This window comes from Triticum dicoccoides, chromosome 7A, assembly GCF_002162155.2.
Source record: "Triticum dicoccoides isolate Atlit2015 ecotype Zavitan chromosome 7A, WEW_v2.0, whole genome shotgun sequence".
Classification (NCBI taxonomy): domain Eukaryota; kingdom Viridiplantae; phylum Streptophyta; class Magnoliopsida; order Poales; family Poaceae; genus Triticum; species Triticum dicoccoides.
The window spans coordinates 461,558,056-461,579,705 of NC_041392.1; the positions used below are offsets into that span (position 1 = coordinate 461,558,056).

The following is a 21,650-nucleotide window of genomic DNA, read 5'->3' on the forward strand; positions in this document are numbered from 1 at the left end:
GTTTCAGGACTTTTGGAGCTATGCAGAATAGGTCTCTAATATTTGCTCCTTTTCCAGCCCAGAATCCCAGCTGCCGGCATTCTCCCTCTTTATGTAAACCTTGTAAAATAAGAGAGAATAGGCATAAGTATTGTGACATAATGTGTAATAACAACCCATAATGCAATAAATATCGATATAAAAGCATGATGCAAAATGGACGTATCACCGGCGTCCTCCCGATGTTGTGTTCACCCGTCATCAGCAATGTCCAAGTCACCAAGACCCTCGTCGACGGTGGCGCAGGGCTCAGTATCCTGTCTGTCGAGACGTTCGACGGCCTTCAAGTGCCATACGATCAGCTCCATCCCACCAAGCCTTTCTCAGGAGTGACTGACGGCTCCACCACCCCAATAGGGCAAGTTCGTCTCCCTGTCACCTTCGGTCAGCGCGACAACTACCACACCGAACTCGTCGACTTTGACGTCGCCCACATCCGCATGCCGTACAATGCCATCCTCGGGTACCAAGCGCTAGCCAAATTCATGGCAGTCACCCACCATTGCTACAACATCCTCAAGATGCCGGGAAGTGGCGGAATCATCACAGTCTCCTGTGAAGAAAGAGATGTGGTGTGCTCCCTCGAGCGCGCCTTTCAAGCTGCAGTAGTCGAAGACCCTGTCAGCGCATATGTGCAGTACCCTCCTGAGGCCAACCCTAAGAAGAATCAGCTACTCCGCACTAGGCCTCAGGGGAGCGGCGCCTCCAGTGGCGCTACCTCAGGATCGGTGCCCGCGCCTGGCGCGCCTCCCTCCCTTGCACAGGGAGGCGCACCTGGCGCCCTCCTCGGGCAGGGCTCAGGAGCTCTTTTCTGGAGGGCCTCAGACCTGGCCAGCATCATGAGGGTGGCACTCGGGCACCACATGGAGGTTTGATTCGCGACACGTTTCCCTGAGGAGGGCATCGGGCGAGGAGCACCTGGCGCTCAGGAGTTCATCACCAAGGCCACTCAGGAGCTTCACGAAGCAAGGGCAATATGCGGCGACCGCTGCCCACCTGGCGTTGCTCCCCATCCAGGCGAGGGTGGTGAGCTGCACGTCTGCATCGACATCCTGGGGCTCAACAGGGGCGCATCTTAGGAGCGCTTCTGGCCTTCGCATACTGGACGGTGTGAGGGTCCACCTCACAGCTACGTTCGGATGCCGTTCGGCCTGCCGAGCGTGGCAGCCGCCTTCTAGCGCAACCTGCGGAGCATCCTGGCAGGTCAGGAGGCCAGGCATCACGCGGTCCTAGCGGAGATGGAGATGGTCCTCAGGAGGCCACCTGAGCCTCCAGAGCCTCCTGAGGCTCTAGGTCTCGGCGGCTCGTGAGGAGCAACTTCTTCGCCACGCATCTTCACCTACCCCAACACTCCTTCGACAACCAAACCGGGTGAAATTTTCCAAGTTTATTTAGCTAGGAGCGCCCCCTAGGCTACATCATTCCCAGGCCGTGTGGGCCTATCCCTGCGGCATGTATCCACTTGCATCTTTGGTTCACCCTACTGGGGGTGCCCCTCGGGCTGCATCATCCCCAGGCCGCCTGGGTCCGACCCAGCGGCATGTATCGTTCTTGCATTTACCTAAGCTAGTTTGTTGTCATGCGTTATCTATCTATGGTTATCACCTGCTTGATTGTCACCCACCATGGGAGCCGCACGCCGATCGTCTTTCTTCAGGATCCTTCGCATAATAAGGCTAGGCACGACGTCTGTGCTCGGGCCCGTCCCTGCAGCGTTGATAAATCCAACGGCTGAGCTCTGTATGGTGGGCCGGCCCCGTTCACGTCACCTCCTAGGGTCGTTGGTGCTTGGCATTCTCGTGCGATAGCATCGGGAAATTCATTAGGCGCGGGTTGTCTAACCATCTCGTAGGAACGCCACAGCCATCAAGAACCAAGACCATGCGCAACCCACCTTGAGGTAGGGCCTCGTGAGTCCCATGCTAGCTCACGAGTGCCCAGACACACCTCGTCTAGCCCTACCGTGCAAGCCACGCGTCAGGGCGGGGCTGTACACGCCCGGGGGGCTCTCCGCAGTAGGGAGTCCCCTCCCATGTGCCAGTGGAAGCACCATGCTCCGCGCTGCCAGTCGACACTGCCGAGGAGCGGCTATGCCCGTGCAAGTGCAGAAGCGCTATGCTCCGCGCTGCCAGTCGATGCTGCCGAGGAGCGGCTATGCCCGTGCAAGTGCAGAAGCGCTATGCTCCGCGTTGGTGATAAACAACTGAGGGCAGCCTCACGGCCGTATCAACCTCAGGGAGCCTCCGAGCTCAGTGTCTGGCCTCATCGCAACACCTCCCCTTGGGAGAGTCGCGCGAGGGAGCTGGGCACGGGGGCTGCGCTCGGGTCACGCCCAAGTGTACGCCACCCTGCCAGGTCCTCGGACCTAGTCGTCGCGCGCCCTCCCAAGCGGAGCCAAGGTACGAAGGTCGTTTGCATGTCAAGGGGGACTCTTGAGCATCGCGACTCAGGAGCCTAACTGACCATGTAGCCCTCACTCCTTGGTCCATCCTGGTGATCTGGACGGCCCAATGGCGGCTGAGGTATGCGCGGGGTCAGGCCCTGCCGATGTAGAACACTAGGCCTAATCCCAGATCTCCTTTCCATAGGCTGTTTGCACGTCAAGGGGGACTCCTGAGCATCGCGACTCAGGAGCCTAACTGATCATGTATCCCCTCACTCCTTGGTCCGTCGTGGTGATCCGGACGGCCCAATGGCGGCTGAGGTATGCGCGGGGTCGGGCCCTGCCGACGTAGAACGTAAAGCAAATGGAAAGGAAATTGCAGAATTTCAAAGGAAATATTACAAGACATATTGTTCTCTTGAAACCAAACGCGAGTTTAACGCCTCCACGAGGCATGGTGCATATTGCAGAAACTAAACAGGAAAGGAGCCGCCAGCAAGTCATCCCGTCACCCCTGGACACCGCCGTCGCCTGCAAGGGATGCTTCTTCTTCAACGGCGTCGCCTTCACCTGTACCACCAGCTGAAGTTGCAGGATCAGTAGCACAGCCGGTCGGGGGCGCGGGGGCGAAGGCGCATGTTGGAAATATGCCCTAGAGGCAATAATAAAAGTATTATTATATTTCATTGTTCATGATAATTGTCTGTTATTCATGCTATAACTGTATTATACGGAAATCTTAATACACGTGTGAATACATAGACCTCAATATGTCCCTAGTGAGCCTCTAGTTGACTAGCTCGTTGTGATCAACAGATAGTCATGGTTTCCTGGCTATGGACATTGGATGTCGTTGATAACGGGATCACATCATTAGGAGAATGATGTGATGGACAAGACCTAATCCTAAGCATAGCACAAAGATCGGTTAGTTCGTTTGCTAGAGCTTTTCCAATGTCAAGTATCTCTTCCTTCGACCATGAGATCGTGTAACTCCCGGATACTGTAGGAGTGCTTTGGGTGTATCAAACGTCACAACGTAACTGGGTGATTATAAAGGTGCACTACAGGTATCTCCGAAAGTGTCTGTTGGGTTGACACGGATCGAGACTGGGATTTGTCACTCCGTATGACGGAGAGGTATCTCTGGGCCCACTCGGTAATGCATCATCATAATGAGCTCAAAGTGACCAAGTGGTTGATCACGGGATCATGCATTACGGTACGAGTAAAGTGACTTGCTGGTAACGAGACTGAACAAGGTATTGGGATACCGACGATCGGGTCTCGGGCAAGTAACATACCGATTGACAAAGGGAATTGTATACGGGGTTTGATCGAATCCTCGACATCGTGGTTCATCCGATGACATCATCGAGGAGCATGTGGGAGCCAACATGGGTATCCAGATCCCGCTATTGGTTATTGACCGGAGAGTCTCGGTCATGTCTGCATGTCTCCCGAACCCGTAGGGTCTACACACTTAAGGTTTGATGACGCTAGGGTTATCAGGAAGACAAGTATGTGATTACCGAATGTTGTTCGGAGTCCCGGATGAGATCCCGGACGTCACGAGGAGTTCTGGAATGGTCCGGAGGTAAAGTTTTATATATGGGAAGTTGTTAAACGGACACTGGAAAGTTTCGGGGTCATACCGGTATTGTACCGGGACCACCGAAGAGGTTCCGGGGGTCCACCGGGAGGGACCACCCCTCCCGGGGGGCCACTTGGGCTGCGTAGGGATAGCAGCCAGCCCCTAGTGGGCTTGGCGCCCCCCCCTTGGGCCCATGCGCCTAGGGTTGGGGGGACCCTAAAGGGGGCGCACCCCCCTTGCTTGGGGGGCAAGCCCCCCACCCTTTTGGCCGCCGCCCCCCTCTAGGGTTTCCCCTAGAGGGCCGCCCCCCTTGCCCCTCTCCTCCTATATATAGAGGGGTGAGGGGAGGGCTGCTGGACACAACTCAAGGCGCAGCCCCTCCCCTCCCCAACACCTCTCCTCCTCCGTACGTGCTTGGCGAAGCTCTGTCGGAGTACTGCTGCACCAACTACACCACGCCGTCGTGCTGCCGTTGGAGCTGCCTTCCTCAACCTCTCCTTCTTCCTTGATGGATCAAGACGGAGGAGACGTCGTCCGTCCCGTACATGTGTTGAACGCGGAGGTGCTGTCCGTTCAGCACTTGGTCATCGGTGATCTGAATCACGACGAGTACGACTCCATCATCACCATCCCCTTGAACGCTTCCGCACTCGATCTACAAGTGGTATGTAGATGGAAACTCTTCCCCTTGACTCGTTGCTTAGATGAACTCATAGATGGATCTTGGTGAAACCGTAGGAAAATTTTTAATTTTCTGCAACGTTCCCCAACAGTGGCATCATGAGCTAGGTCTATGCGTAGTTCTCTTTGCACGAGTAGAACACAATTTTGTTGTGGGCGTGGATCTTGTCAACTTACTTGCCACTACTAGTCTTTTCTTGCTTCAACGGCATTGTGGGATGAAGCGGCCCGGACCAACCTTACACGTACGCTTACGTGAGACCGGTTCCACCGATTGACATGCACTAGTTGCATAAGGTGGCTGGCGGGTGTCTGTCTCTCCCACTTTAGTTGAAGTGGATTCGATGAAAAGGGTCCTTATGAAGGGTAAATAGAAGTTGACAAGATCACGTTGTGGTTATTCGTAGGTAAGAAAACGTTCTTGCTAGAACCCAATTGCAGCCACGTAAAAGATGCAACAACAATTAGAGGACGTCTAACTTGTTTTTGCAGCGATTGATCATGTGATGTGATATGGCCAGAAGTTGTGATGAATGATGAATTGTGATGTATGAGATCATGTTCTTTGTAATAGGATTCACGACTTGCATGTCGATGAGTATGACAACCGGCAGGAGCCATAGGAGTTGTCTTTATTTTTGTATGACCTGCGTGTCATTGAAGAACGCCATGTAACTTACTTTACTTTATTGCTAAACGCGTTAGTCATAGAAGTAGAAGTAGTCGTTGGCGTGACAACTTCATGAAGACACGATGATGGAGATCATGATGATGGAGATCATGGTGTCATGCCGGTGACAAGATGATCATGGAGCCCCAAAGATGAAGATCAAAGGAGCTATACGATATTGGCCATATCATGTCACTACTTTATATAATTGCATGTGATGTTTATTATGTTTTATGCATCTTGTTTACTTAGGACGACGGTAGTAAATAAGATGATCCCTTACAACAATTTCAAGAAGTGGTCTCCCCTAACTGTGCACCGTTGCTAAAGTTCGTCGCTTCTAAGCACCACGTGATGATCGGTGTGATGGATTCTTACGTTCACATACAACGGGTGTAAGACAGTTTTACACAGCAAAACACTTAGGGTTAACTTGACGAGCCTAGCATGTACAGACATGGCCTCGGAACACGGAGACCGAAAGGTCGAACACGAATCGTATGGAAGATACGATCAACATGAGAATGTTCACCGATGATGACTAGTCTGTCTCATGTGATGATCGGACACGGGCTAGTCGACTCGGATCGTGTAACACTTAGATGACTAGAGGGATGTCTAATCTGAGTGGGAGTTCATAATTTGATTAGAACTTAATTATCATGAACTTAGTCTAAAAACCTTTACAAATATGTCTTGTAGATCAAATGGCCAACACTCATGTCAACATGAACTTCAACGCGTTCCTAGAGAAAACCAAGCTGAAAGATGATGGCAGCAACTATACGGACTGGGTCCGGAACCTGAGGATCATCCTCATAGCTGTCAGGAAACAATATGTCCTAGAAGGACCGCTAGGTGACGCTCCCGTCCCAGAGAACCAAGACATTATGAATGCTTGGCAGTCTCGTGCTGATGATTACTCCCTCGTTCAGTGCGGCATGCTTTACAGCTTAGAACCGGGGCTCCAAAAGCGTTTTGAGCATCACGGAGCATATGAGATGTTCGAGGAGCTGAAACTAGTTTTCCAAGCTCACGCCCGGGTCGAGAGATATGACATCTCCGACAAGTTCTATAGTTGTAAGATGGAGGAAAATAGTTCTGTCAGTGAGCACATACTCAAGATGTCTGGGTTGCACAACCGTATGACCCAGCTGAATATTAACCTCCCTGATGAGGCAGTCATTGACAGAATCCTTCAGTCGCTCCCACCAAGCTACAAGAGCTTTGTGATGAACTACAATATGCAGGGGATGGTAAAGACCATTCCTGAAGTATTTTCTATGCTAAAGTCAGCAGAGGTTGAAATCAAGAAAGAACATCAAGTGTTGATGGTCAATAAGACCACTAAGTTCAAGAAGGGCAAGGGTAAGAAGAACTTCAAGAAGGACGGCAAAGAGGTTGCCGCGCCTGGTAAGCCAGTTGCCGGGAAGAAGTCAAAGAATGGACCCAAGCCTGAGACTGAGTGCTTTTATTGCAAGGGGAAGGGTCACTGGAAGCGGAACTGCCCCAAATACTTAGCGGATAAGAAGGCCAGCAACACTAAAGGTATATTCGATATACATGTAATTGATGTGTACCTTACCAGTACTCGTAGTAACTCCTGGGTATTTGATACCGGTGCCGTTGCTCATATTTGTAACTCACAGCAGGAGCTGCGGAATAAGCGGAGACTGGCGAAGGACGAGGTGACGATGCGCGTCGGGAATGGTTCTAGAGTCGATGTGATCGCCGTCGGCACGCTACCTCTACATTTACCTACGGGCTTAGTTTTGAACCTTAATAATTGTTATTTGGTGCCAAGTTTGAGCATGAACATTGTATCTGGATCTCGTTTAATACGAGATGGCTACTCATTTAAGTCTGAGAATAATGGTTGTTCGATTTATATGAGAGATATGTTTTATGGTCATGCTCCGATGGTCAATGGTTTATTCTTAATGAATCTCGAGCGTAATATTACACATGTTCATAGTATGGATGCCAAAAGATGTAAAGTTGATAACGATAGTCCCACATATTTGTGGCACTGCCGCCTTGGTCACATTGGTGTCAAGCGCATGAAGAAGCTCCATGCTGATGGACTTTTAGAGTCTCTCGATTATGAATCATTTGACACATGCGAACCATGCCTCATGGGCAAGATGACCAAGACTCCGTTCTCCGGAACAATGGAGCGAGCAACCAACTTGTTGGAAATCATACCGATGTGTGTGGTCCAATGAGTGTTGAGGCTCGTGGAGGATATCGTTATGTTCTCACTCTCACTGATGACTTGAGTAGATATGGGTATGTCTACTTGATGAAACACAAGTCTGAGACCTTTGAAAAGTTCAAGGAATTTCAGAATGAAGTAGAGAATCAACGTGACCGAAAGATAAAATTCCTACGATCAGATCGTGGAGGAGAATACTTAAGTCACGAATTTGGTACACACTTAAGGAAATGTGGAATTGTTTCACAACTCACGCCGCCTGGAACACCTCAGCGTAACGGTGTGTCCGAACGTCGTAATCGCACTCTATTAGATATGGTGCGGTCTATGATGTCTCTTACCGATTTACCATTATCATTTTGGGGATACGCTCTAGAGACAGCTACATTCACTTTAAATAGGGCACCGTCTAAATCCGTTGAGACGACACCGTATGAATTATGGTTTGGGAAGAAACCTAAGCTGTCGTTTCTAAAAGTTTGGGGATGCGATGCTTATGTCAAGAAACTTCAACCTGAAAAGCTCGAACCCAAGTCGGAAAAATGCGTCTTCATAGGATACCCTAAGGAAACTGTAGGGTATACCTTCTACTTAAGATCCGAGGGCAAGATCTTCGTTGCCAAGAACGGATGCTTTCTGGAAAAAGAGTTTCTCTCGAAAGAAGTAAGTGGGAGGAAAGTAGAACTCGATGAAGTACTGCCCCTCGAACGGGAAAGTGGTGCAGCTCAGGAAAATGTTCCTGTGATGCCCACACCAACTGAAGAGGAAACCAATGATGATGATCAAGGTACTTCGGATCAAGTTGCTACTGAACTTCGTAGGTCCACAAGGACACGTTCCGCACCAGAGTGGTACGGCAACCCTGTCCTAGAAATCATGTTGTTAGACAACGGTGAACCTTCGAACTATGAAGAAGCGATGGCGGGCCCAGATTCCAACAAATGGCTAGAAGCCATGAAATCCGAGATAGAATCCATGTATGAAAACAAAGTATGGACTTTGACTGACTTGCCCGATGATCGGCGAGCGATAGAAAACAAATGGATCTTTAAGAAGAAGACGGACGCGGATGGTAATATCACCATCTATAAAGCTCGACTTGTCGCTAAGGGTTATCGGCAAGTTCAAGGGATTGACTACGATGAGACTTTCTCTCCCGTAGCGAAGCTTAAGTCTGTCCGAATCATGTTAGCAATTGCCGCATACTATGATTATGAGATATGGCAGATGGACGTCAAAACGGCATTCCTTAACGGGCATCTTAAGGAAGAGTTGTATATGATACAACCGGAAGGTTTTGTCGATCCTAAGAACGCTAACAAAGTATTCAAGCTCCAGCGATCCATTTATGGGCTGGTGCAAGCATCTCAGAGTTGGAATATTCGCTTTGATGAGATGATCAAAGCGTTTGGGTTTATGCAGACTTATGGAGAAGCCTGCGTTTACAAGAAAGTGAGTGGGAGCTCTGTAGCATTTCTCATATTGTATGTAGATGACATACTCTTGATGGGAAATAATATAGAATTTCTGGACAGCATTAAGGCCTACTTGAATAAGTGTTTTTCAATGAAGGACCTTGGAGAAGCTGCTTATATATTAGGCATCAAGATCTATAGAGATAGATCGAGACGCCTCATAGGTCTTTCACAAAGCACATACCTTGATAAGATTTTGAAGAGGTTCAAAATGGATCAGTCCAAGAAAGGGTTCTTGCCTATGTTACAAGGTGTGAGATTGAGCTCGGCTCAGTCACCGACCACGGCAAAAGATAAAGAAGAGATGAGTCTCATCCCCTATGCTTCAGCCATAGGATCTATTATGTATGCCATGCTGTGTACCAGACCTGATGTAAACCTTGACGTGAGTTTGGTAGCAAGATACCAAGGTAATCCTGGCAAGGAACACTGGACAGCGGTCAAGAATATCCTGAAGTACCTGAAAAGGACAAAGGACATGTTTCTCGTTTATGGAGGAGACGAAGAGCTCATCGTAAAGAGTTACGTCGACGCTAGCTTCGACTCAGATCCGGATGACTCTAAGTCACAAACCGGATACGTGTATATGTTGAATGGTGGAGCAGTAAGCTGGTGCAGCTGCAAGCAGAGCGTCGTGGCGGGATCTACGTGTGAAGCAGAGTACATGGCAGCCTCGGAGGCAGCGCATGAAGCGATTTGGGTGAAGGAGTTCATCACCGACCTAGGAGTCATACCCAATGCGTCGGGGCCAATCAAACTCTTCTGTGACAACACTGGAGCTATTGCCCTTGCCAAGGAGCCCAGGTTTCACAAGAAGACCAGGCACATCAAGCGTCGTTTCAACTCCATCCGTGAAAATGTTCAAGATGGAGACATAGAAATTTGCAAAGTACATACGGATCTGAATGTCGCAGATCCGTTGACTAAACCTCTCTCGCGAGCAAAACATGATCAACACCAGAACTCTATGGGTGTTCGATTCATCACAATGTAACTAGATTGGTGACTCTAGTGCAAGTGGGAGACTGTTGGAAATATGCCCTAGAGGCAATAATAAAAGTATTATTATATTTCATTGTTCATGATAATTGTCCGTTATTCATGCTATAACTGTATTATACGGAAATCTTAATACACGTGTGAATACATAGACCTCAATATGTCCCTAGTGAGCCTCTAGTTGACTAGCTCGTTGTGATCAACAGATAGTCATGGTTTCCTGGCTATGGACATTGGATGTCGTTGATAACGGGATCACATCATTAGGAGAATGATGTGATGGACAAGACCCAATCCTAAGCATAGCACAAAGGTCGGTTAGTTCGTTTGCTAGAGCTTTTCCAATGTCAAGTATCTCTTCCTTCGACCATGAGATCGTGTAACTCCCGGATACCGTAGGAGTGCTTTGGGTGTATCAAACGTCACAACGTAACTGGGTGATTATAAAGGTGCACTACAGGTATCTCCGAAAGTGTCTGTTGGGTTGACACGGATCGAGACTGGGATTTGTCACTCCGTATGACGGAGAGGTATCTCTGGGCCCACTCGGTAATGCATCATCATAATGAGCTCAAAGTGACCAAGTGGTTGATCACGGGATCATGCATTATGGTACGAGTAAAGTGACTTGCCGGTAACGAGACTGAACAAGGTATTGGGATACCGACAATCGGGTCTCGGGCAAGTAACGTACCGATTGACAAAGGGAATTGTATACGGGGTTTGATCGAATCCTCGACATCGTGGTTCATCCGATGACATCATCGAGGAGCATGTGGGAGCCAACATGGGTATCCAGATCCCGCTGTTGGTTATTGACCGGAGAGTCTCGGTCATGTCTGCATGTCTCCCGAACCCGTAGGGTCTACACACTTAAGGTTCGGTGACGCTAGGGTTATCAGGAAGACAAGTATGTGATTACCGAATGTTGTTTGGAGTCCCGGATAAGATCCCGGACGTCACGAGGAGTTCCGGAATGGTCTGGAGGTAAAGTTTTATATATGGGAAGTTGTTAAACGGACACCGGAAAGTTTCGGGGTCATACCGGTATTGTACCGGGACCACCGAAGAGGTTCCGGGGGTCCACCGGGAGGGACCACCCCTCCCGGGGGGCCACTTGGGCTGCGTAGGGATAGCAGCCAGCCCCTAGTGGGCTTGGCGCCCCCCCCCCTTGGGCCCATGCGCCTAGGGTTGGGGGGACCCTAAAGGGGGCGCACCCCCCTTGCTTGGGGGGCAAGCCCCCCACCCTTTTGGCCGCCGCCCCCCTCTAGGGTTTCCCCTAGGGGGCCGGCCCCCTTGCCCCTCTCCTCCTATATATAGAGGGGTGAGGGGAGGGCTGCTGGACACAACTCAAGGCGCAGCCCCTCCCCTCCCCAACACCTCTCCTCCTCCGTACGTGCTTGGCGAAGCTCTGTCGGAGTACTGCTGCACCAACTACACCACGCCGTCGTGCTGCCGTTGGAGCTGCCTTCCTCAACCTCTCCTTCCTCCTTGCTGGATCAAGACGGAGGAGACGTCGTCCGTCCCGTACGTGTGTTGAACGCGGAGGTGTTGTCCGTTCAGCACTTGGTCATCGGTGATCCGAATCACGACGAGTACGACTCCATCATCACCATCCCCTTGAACGCTTCCGCACTCGATCTACAAGTGGTATGTAGATGGAAACTCTTCCCCTTGACTCATTGCTTAGATGAACTCATAGATGGATCTTGGTGAAACCGTAGGAAAAATTTTAATTTTCTGCAACGTTCCCCAACAGCGCAGAACTTCTTCAGCAGGGCCTCCACTTGACCCTTCACGGCTACGGCTGCGGCCGCGCAATGCTCGTCGTCCACAGGCTCCAGCAGCTCGTCAAGGCAGGTGGCAGGATCGCGGAGATGGAGGTGGCTGAAGACGCGCGTCAGTGCGGCTAAGGAAAGAACGCGGGCTTCTTCCTTAGCCATGGGGCCGATACCGCTCACGACGTCCTCAAGCACACCGACTAGATAAGGAAGCAGCTGGGTGGGGCCCTCGTTGCTGGCGGTCAACGGCTCCTCCAAGCCATTCTCGTAGAGTGACCGCAGTGCCGTCCGAGACCTCTCCTCGAGGAGCTTGAAGGCCGTGCGGTCCTCAGCCAGGACCTTCGCCTTGGCGTCAAGCTCGGCCTTCTCCGCCTTCAGCTTCTGCTCCAGCTCCTCTAGCCAGCTGCGCTCCGTGGCCTGCGCCTTCGCCACCTGCTCCAGTTCGGCGTCGCGATCCTTGACGGCGTCCTCTCGGGCCTTAATCTTCTCCTCCTCCGCCTTGAGGCCTCGGGCTTCTTTCGCACGCTCCCTCCGCACGGTCTCCAGCTCGGCCTCCAGCGACCGGCATCGGTCCTGGGCGTCCCTGGCATCCTTCAGCGCCACCTCGCGGGCGGCCACAGCTTGGGCGACAGCCTCCCTGTCCTTCTCGGAGTCCACAGCAGCCTGGCTCAGCGTCGCCCGGACGGACACATCGGAGTGAAGCCAGCCAGAGACCAGCTCCAAGCATCCGGCCACCAGGCGACGGTCGGTGCTTTGAAGATCTTCTCGCAGCAGGGCCATCGCAGAAAGAGCGCGCTCCAGGACGTCAGGAGAGGCGGAAAAACCCGGAGACAAAAATGTGGCAGAAGGAGGAGAAGGCGACGTTTTCACCATGGCCTGGGAGGCCAGAAGCTCCTGAGCTTCGGGGACCCCAGCGCCCGAGCCGGATGTTGGCACCTCCGGAGCCAGCGGGGCCTCGGGGGCTGACTCCTCCTGAGGATGCTCCACCAAGCCTCGTGAGGATGATCAGGATGGAGAAGCACGAGCGCCGCTGCCCTTATCCATGAAGAGGGGTGATCTGGGCTCGAGCAGTACCACCTCGTCCTCTTTTCTCTTCTTCGCCGCGGGCATCGACCTGATTGCACAACAGAGAAGCATCAAGGGCGAGTGGCAGAAGTAAGAACAAGGCAGGACAAGAACACTTATTGGTCCACCGCGGCGTAGTCCCTCCGCTTCTTAAGCTTGAAGCCGGAGAGCCTCGCAGCCTGAGGCGCGGGCGCGCGGGCTGCAGGAGCAGAAGCAGGGGCAGCAGATGGACCGGAAGCAGCTCCAGGCGGTGTCGGGGCAGGAGCGTCATCCCGGGAGATCATCGCCGACCTGCCCCTCGTCGGAACCACGGGCGGCTCCTCTCTCTCCGGGAGGACGCCAGCCTCGTCATCGTCATCAGGCAGGGTGCGGAGGATGCCGGCCTTGCGCAAGGGGGGGGTCTCCCTCATCCCCTCGGGGGTCGCCTCCGAGTTGCGCTCGTCGCCCTCCTCCTCTTCCCCATCCCTGCGGGAATCACCAGAAGACACGTCCACCATTGCCGTCGCAACCGGGACCCCAGGGGGCGCCGGCGGCACCAGGCCATGCTCGTCAAAGGTGGGCATGGCGGCCACGACCAGCGCCCCGTCCTTCCGAAGGAACAAGGGAATGTGGGCACTCGGCGAATACTCTTGGTCGTCCCTGACCAAGAGGTGGAGAGGTACAGCCAGCTACTCTTCAAATAAGGCCTCCGGACTCAAGCGAAGCTTGCCTTCTCCGCCCCCGAGCGTCCACAAGGGGCGCGAGCGCGCCTGGAGAGGATCCACCCACAGCATCAGGAATTCTCTCAGGAGCATGGCCCCATCAGCTTCCCCGCCTTCGCATTGCTCGGCCTCAGGTCGATGGTCATCTTCTCCAGCACCAACTTCTCCCGGTCGTCGGTAAGCTTCGCGTGGGACCACCCCTCGTCAGACTGGGGCATCTCCGTTCTGCAGCTTCAACAGCGGGTGGACACACTTGGCATCCATCATGACCCACTTGCTCCTGAAGCCATCGGCCTTCTTTCCGGCCTTCGAGATCACATTGGCCTTGCCGGCAGCGACAAAGTTGGCGCACCCAGAGGTGTGGCCGTCGTTGATTCGGAGGAAGAAGAAGTGGCGTAGCAGTGCCACGGATGGCATCACCCCGACATGCGCCTCACAGTAGAAGGAAAAGATCGACAAGAGAAGGACGGAGTTGAGATGGAGATGGAGGGCATGCAACCTGTAATGACGGAGGACGACGTAGAAGAAGTCGGAGAAGGGGGGAACCAGGCACGCGACGACGCTGCTCATAAAGAAGGGGTAGAAGGAGCTCTTCGAAGCCTCCGGCACGACGGAGCCAGCTCGGAGCTTGGTCTTCCCCTTCTCGTTGCTCTCCCCCGCCGTCAACAGGCACGTGGCGGCGAGGTTCTTCTCCGAGACATTGGGCACGTCCAGAGCCGACTCATACCAGATAGGCGGCGAAACGGCCTTGGCCTTTCAGGGTACCATTGGTCGAAAGCTAGGAAGGGGATTGAAGCAGATCTGGAGATTTCGGAAGCAAGGAGCGAGAGAGGGGATCTGGAGCAAGACGAAGGAAAGCAATGAAGGCAAGCGTTGTCCGCGCCGACCTTTTTGTCAGATGGACAGTTGCCGAGGCAGTGTGGGGAAACAGAGACGCCCACGTCCAATCAGTTGCCACGCGCCAACCGTGGCCGCAGGCTGTTGGGGCCCGCGGCGCTCCACATTTGCCCTTTGGCTTCGCCTCGAAGCCAAGCCCGAGCGCGCCTTGGGCTCAGGGGCTACTGTCGGCGTTCTGGGAACGGGGCTCCCCAGACTTGCCTGCCTGCGGCCCACAACGTGGCTCCACCAGCGGCCCTGTACGACCCATCTTCACCAACAAACACTCAAGACCTTCGCGAGGGGCCAAGCCTCGCGAGGTGGACGACACAAGACCTCCTCAGGGGCAACTTCACCAGGCAGGCTCGTGAGGGGCGGAGAGATCAAGGCAAGGGACACCTCGAGGTTTCTGTGGCGCAAGACATGACGATTGGGGCCAGGCGGGCGCCAGCGCGCAGTGTCCTCGTTTCCTCTTTGGTGCTAAAGAGGCAAGCACAGGCGAGGAGTCCCGAGGCATCAGGCAAAGGTTTTCATATTGGTGCAACGAGACCAAGACGAGCAGGACGGCAGGACGGAGGTCATCGTGGAGCCCAAGATGGCGTCACCACCAGAGCCTTTGGCAAGCGAAGGCTACTTTTGTCAGGATAACTTGTACTAGTTGTTTCCCTTCGAATTTGGCCGTTATGGGATCCCTTCCCGCTCAATATTTGGGAAGAGGACCACGGCCTCTATAAATAGGACTAGCCACCACAGTGAAAGGGAACAGAAAACAGGAAACTGATCCAGAGAGAGAGGATCCAGATCATCCTTGACCATACAAGTTCGCCAAGCACAAGAACACCTCACCTCAGGAGGCTGATCTTCCCTTGTAACTGTTCATCCTCAGCCCAAGAGACAATCCACCATACCACATTGAAGTAGGATATTACACCACATCGGTGGCCTGAACCAGTATAAACTCTTGTGTCTCTTGTTCTCTGGGTTCGTCGAGCTAGGTCGTAAGAACATGGTGTGTGCAAGCTAGAAAGAGAGATCTTCGTACGCACCCCAGTGTTCGAACCTCAAGGGTTTGCCGAAACCCGAAATCCAACAGTGTCTGGCAAACTTTTCCCACATGTCATTGCATGTTTTGTACAAATATAGCAAATCCAATATACAAAGGTTGTCAAAGCACAACTTGATTTGAATTGCTGAACCTTCTCTCTCCTTTTTCTATCACCATTTTTTGGGAACCAATATACAAAAGCTGTTGGAGATGCACTAACCAATAATGTTCAGGCTTGGTAATGTGATTGAAGTACGAGGAACCAAAGACAAAGTAGCAGTACAAGACCCAAAAACAATAAATGAATAGAAGTTGGCATTTCTTTAAAAAATTATAAGTTCGCACAATGGGAGTGCATTTAAAAATTCATCCATAGTATTTTCTCTTCAACTCTTCTACCCTGCCCCCCTCTCCCTCTAAAGCACGAACATAACTCAACAAAATTGGTCCCTGTTTTTTTTGGGTTTTGTTTCAAGAAACTAAAAGAAAAAGAAAAAGATCTGTAATTCAGCAACAAATAAAAAACGGATGCGTCGACTTTATTCATTATTCTTTTTTGCAAAAATGATTCAGGTCTATTAGCAAAGTTCAACAGAACTACAAAGCATCTCAAACACAATAAAAATTACATTGAGATTTTAAGACCCCAAATAATCACTATTGCCGTCAGAATGAGCCGGCGCTGTCGTCGCTCCCCTACCGGAGCCAGCTTGACCTTGTCAATGACACTTAGGAAGTCTTCGTGCACGTACCCTAAGAGCCAGCGCCCTGGAGCCGCAATCGTCGCCATTAAACCCTTGCATAGATCTGAAGCATCTGGCATCAAATCTCATCACAAGATAAAAAAAACCCTAACCTCATCGTCCCAAAAGAGACGGCAAAATCTACGCCGGAGCTTTGTCGACTACATCCAAACGGACAAACTCAAAAAGAATCGAAGTCCGAACGACAAACTCGAAGAAGTAGCACCACCATCCGCCCGAGTACCGGCTACACCGCACCTGCGAAGACTAGAAAACCCTGACCTAAACTGCTAACGAAAGCGGCGGCACTAGAATTCTCCTCCCCATCACCAGCTGCTGGAAGCGGCAGGCAGAGGGGAGGCAACAAATTACATTAGATTGATGAAGAGATCAAACTAAGATGGACCCCAAAAAAATATCTGATTTTAACCAAAATTTGAATTATTTGACATCGCTGCCTCTAGTTTCATTTTTATCGCCACTTTTCTCGCAGCTATTGCTGTACGGCACGGAGCAAATTGCATACGTGGCTAACCATCGGGCCGCTCATCTCGTCCTTGTCAGGAAAGCTCGGCACTCAACGCCGCTTTCCTTCTTCCCCCGTTCTCGGCTGCTCTCCCTCCCTCCTCCCTATCCGACCGCCATGGCCTCCGCCCCTGCCCTGTATCACACCCTGCTTCACTTTCTCAACCCGATCCATTCTCATCACCTATCCTCTCCCCCCACACGCCACCGCCACCGCTGCCTCGCCCTCTCCTCCGCCGCCGCGCGCCTCCCCAACCCCAACGCCGCCTCCCCCTCTCGTTTCGGCCAGGGGAGGAGAGCCAGCGCGAGCCAACTAGCGTTCGAGACAGAGGATGGGGAGGAGACGCCTCTAGCGTTCGATACAGAGGAGGAAGAGGAGACACCTCGGTGGCCCGCTACGCAGGCGCAGTCTGACGACGAGGATGACGAGCAGGAGTGGGCCGGGGGCAATGGCACGGCGGCGCACGGGGAGGAGGAGCATTACGGCGGAGATCCGGAGGCCGAGGATGGGAGCGGGTGGACGCGGCGGCAGCCGCGGCCGCGCGAGATGTTCGTGTGCAACCTGCCGCGCAGGTGCGGCGTCGACGAACTGCTCGAGCTCTTCGGGCCATACGGCACCGTCCTCTCCGTCGAGGTGCGCTCCCTTGCATTTCACGCGGTCGCGCGCCTGCTCCGCTGTCGGATTCATAGTGTTACTATACCCTACACGGTGTTTATCATCCATGAAGAAGAATTGCACGGGCCGGCTGAACACCAGTGACGCCCCCTGGATGGATGGCTCCAATGGCTTGGGACATGGAGGTAGGAGATAGGCATGGCCCGTGCAGCCATGGACCATGGTATTGCCCCAGGCCTATAACTTACCATCCATGGAGTACTTCTTAACTTCTTAAGCTAGCATGGCACTACGGGTTACCTTGCTCTGGTCCGTCCCTCGGGAGTTCATAGAATTAAGTGAAGTTATCTGGTAACCCCATAGATAGAGTTTAACTCACCTGCCTCACCATCAGTAAGGCTAGCAACTCCACAAATCTCAATGGATGCTCTGAACCACCTGTTACGCAGCAGGTTTGGTATTTTGGATACTTCAATTGTGCAGAGAAAACAGCAGTCTGTCGTATTTTTTCCTTTTTATATACTTTATTTGAATGTTTACAATCTCTACTGGCGGCTCTTGCGCTTATGATTCCACAATATCTTACTGAAAACTGCTGATGAACAAAGGGTGGGGTTTATATCAGATGCTTCTCATTTTTCATATTTCTCGTGGTGTTGTATTAGTCAGTAATATTTGACCGACACACCAGTGAACTGAACTTGGTGCCGTTTGGCTAGTATCTGTTCAATGATGTCCTGGTTTAGGTCTCAATAGAATTACACTCTAATTGCTGCCTTAGTTATATGCGTGATTGTATATGATACGTATGATGGTGTCACATCCTTGGGTAATATTTTGTTGCTTCCAATTAAGGGCCTCTTTGATTCGTAGGATTTTAAAAATGTAGGAATAGGAAAAGTATAGGGTTGGAGTGGCATGCCCACTTGAATCCTATAGGATTAGCAATGAGTGTTTGATGTCACAGAAAAAACAAAGGAATTGTAAAAAGAGGTTGGAGTGGATGTTAGGTTTCCTATGAAATGTAGTACAAAATATTCCATAGGAAAAATTCCTATGGAATCTAATCCTATGAATCAAAGGACCAACATAGGAAAAAATCCTAAGGATTTCAATCCTCTAGAAATCCTATAAAATTCCTTTGAATCAAAGAAGCCCTAAGATTCTAGAGGCTCATTTTGATGGTAATATTTGAAGTTGTTAACAACCCGCAGGTTTCTCGTGATGCCGAGACCGGGATTAGTCGAGGATGTGGCTTTGTTACGATGCGTTCTCTTGCAGAAGCTAGAACAGCTATCAATGCTCTCGATGGATTTGTGAGTCATACAATGGCTTCATTTTCTCAGTAGTTTCTTCTCAACTTGCATATTGTCTACAAATGAAAGTGCTCCGTGTAGTAATCCAATTACAAATTACTCTCTTTTACTTTGATGTTTCTCTTATAGGACCTGGATGGGCGTGAGATGTTTGTAAAACTAGCGGCTCACGTCGTTGCTAGTAGGAGAAATCCCAGCCTGTCCCATACACCACCCATGAAGGACCATATCTTTGAAAGTCGATACAAGATCTATGTTGGCAACCTTGCATGGTCTGTTCAACCTCAACACTTGAGGGAGCACTTCACTCAGTGTGGAACTGTTGTTAGTACAAGGCTGCTGACAGATCGCAAAGGAGGGAGAAGTCGTGTCTATGGATTCCTTTCATTTTCTTCAGCCGAAGAGCTTGAGGCTGCTCTGCAGCTTAACAATACGGTATAATTCTTTAACTTCTGTATTTTGCTACTTATTCCCTCGGGTTTGATATTAGAATGGAAACCGCAAATCCTTGTTGAATTTATTTCAAGAAACTTCATATATGCATCTCCTTCAGAATCTGCATCTCGGGTTAGTTTGTATAAGAAAATCCTATATAAGTAAAATGGGATTACATTTGTTTCAGAATGTTTCTGCATAACCTGAAGCTTACCAGTAGCTCCATGATATCTTAAGCACCTCCATTTCATATTTTTTCCTGATTAGACTCTGCTTCTATATACACTTTTTTATGCCACTCCCAATGATATTGCGAGTTTGCGACTATGTTGACAACTATCATATCTTATCTCGACTCTTACTAACGCAACAGGAATTTCATGGACGGGATATCATCGTCAGAGAAGCTCATGTAAAATCGCCAGATACACTAAGCCAAACCCTTGAGAGTTAGAACCGGAAGCTACTGTGTTTATTTTTGTTTGACTTATTTGCCAATTGAGTTCATTGTTCAGGCACTTTGCACGAGCGCAACTCAGTAGCTAACATCTTCTGTATGTACGGAGTAATGTAGTGTGATGTACCATTGCAATTTTGCCGAAATACAATCATTAACATGAATGGACTGACTGGGTTGACCATATACCGGTGGTCTGAAATCTTGTGAGAGCATTATTCGATGGGATCTTGACGATTCATTCTAGTCAAGAATCAAGCGATCGGATTTCCTCTGCCTCTTCTTTGATGCCAGTGTCACACGATCTGTGGTCTTCCACGAATGTATCACACAGGAGTATGTTGCCAAGGGGGTGTGCTTTTTTAGAACGAAGGCTCAAGAAGAGCCCGACTTTGAATTAACAAAGCCATTAACCGGCCAGGATTACAGGACTGCCACTTACAACAAGAAAACAAAGAGCGGAAATAAAGATACATTGTGCTCAGTAGAACAACTCGAAGGCATAGAATGACATCGAACGCCGCTAAGCCGAAACCAGCTAACCTACTAAGGCTATGGGAGGAAGGCACCACCGTGCATGTTTTTGTGTCACTGATTGCCATCAGAAGGAAAACAGGGGCAACACATGACCTGACTCCGCCTCCGCAAAGGGCCCCTACCCTTTCATCCGGGCTCGACGGGTGCCGCACCGGCGGCCTGTGGAGTGGTTCACCCTAGAACCCAGATCAGCATTCCCAAGCAACCGAAGGAGAGGCACCAGGAACAAACCCACACGAAACGGGGAGCCGAACACCCAGTCACCGTTGCCGGCAGCAGCAAGGCAGAGCACCGGACGAGAGTTGTCGAGACGAAGGCGCTAAAAACCCCGGAGAAGGCCAAGAGTATGCAGCACCATGCATCGGTCAAGGATAGGAGGCACCATAGCCCATGGCACGAGAAAGGGACTCCGATCCCCTCGCACCAGTGGCTGAAGCCCTCCACACCTGGACCCGAGCAAGTTGCCGAAGATGAAGATCAGGCCAATACAATCCGCCGTCGAACCACCACCGACTCCACCACCACTTGAGCACTTCCTTGACGACGCCTTCAGGAAGGTTCACGCCACCAAGGTGCCGTCGTCGCCATGAAACGAGGAACTGAGGCTTTCACCTGAGCTGCTGGGTGGGGTGGGAGGTGCAGGAAGCCCACCGAAGCCTTCAGCAAGGAGAACGACGCCCAAAGGCGACATCTTCAGTGTGGCCGCCGCGCCGGCTAGGGGTTTCCCCCGGATCCGCACCCAACCACCAGATCCGCACACCCGGCATCCAGAAAACGGCGGCCAGAGCCACCAGGGACAGGGGGCGGCGCGGATCGGAGCAGATCGAGGATGAGGACGCCGATTCTCCAAGGTACAGCCGGCCGCACTAGCTCGTTTGTTGTTGACAAAAAAAATCACGTGAGTCCTTGAGAAGGGCTCGCGCGGATCGGAGCAGATCGAGGATGAGGACGCCGATTCTCCAAGGGGGTGTGCTTTTGCTTGGTGTGGAGTCCTTGAGGTCAATAAAGTCTTATTTTTCAAAGAAAAAAGAAGGATGTTGTCATACTGCCATAGTGATCATGTGTAACATGAGGATGTTGCCAAGGGGTGTGTACAGATTCGAGGGACACTAGTTTTTCATGCCAAAATTTGAGAACTTTAGCTACATTGTTTGACATAGGTGGCCATTTGATTTTTATCTCAAAAATTGGATACGTTATGTTTTCTTTAGCTCTTCAGCCGACTTTTGCATCTTTAACATGTTGAGGAACAAGAACGCCAATTTATAATTTGTCCATCCATGTAACATAATACGAACGCATTAGCAATGGACACGTTATTATTCGTCAGACAGCACACACTTGATGGACAAACGAGGTAAGTTTTTGAAAAACTTCTCTACTTACGACTTTATTGGCACTTTGAGAGGAGATGATCTGCTGATACCGAGTTTAAATGCAACATCTCAGCAAAGCTAGACTAAAGGAAGTTAGCCTGCACCATTCATAAAGGAATGA

At 51.1% G+C, this 21,650-nt stretch overlaps 1 protein-coding gene across 1 annotated transcript; it reads left to right on the top strand.

Moving 5' to 3' along the window:
* The first annotated feature begins 16,835 nt into the window (after nucleotides 1–16,835).
* LOC119332247 (28 kDa ribonucleoprotein, chloroplastic-like) lies at nucleotides 16,836–19,818 on the top strand. The gene is made up of 4 exons (XM_037605433.1): nucleotides 16,836–17,426; nucleotides 18,623–18,724; nucleotides 18,854–19,159; nucleotides 19,533–19,818. Exons 1-4 carry the CDS (start codon nucleotides 16,911–16,913, stop codon nucleotides 19,611–19,613), a joined length of 1,005 nt encoding a protein of 334 aa, XP_037461330.1. The 5' UTR covers nucleotides 16,836–16,910; the 3' UTR covers nucleotides 19,614–19,818.
* Nucleotides 19,819–21,650: the final 1,832 nt, after the last annotated feature.

Bases quoted from the DNA above. Each gene is read 5' to 3' on its own strand.
- LOC119332247 (XM_037605433.1), top strand. From the start codon at position 16,911: ATGGCCTCCGCCCCTGCCCTGTATCACACCCTGCTTCACTTTCTCAAC. The intron at 18,725-18,853 runs GTGAGTCATACA...TTTCTCTTATAG, and splicing joins TCAATGCTCTCGATGGATTT to GACCTGGATGGGCGTGAGAT. The intron at 19,160-19,532 runs GTATAATTCTTT...CTAACGCAACAG, and splicing joins CTCTGCAGCTTAACAATACG to GAATTTCATGGACGGGATAT.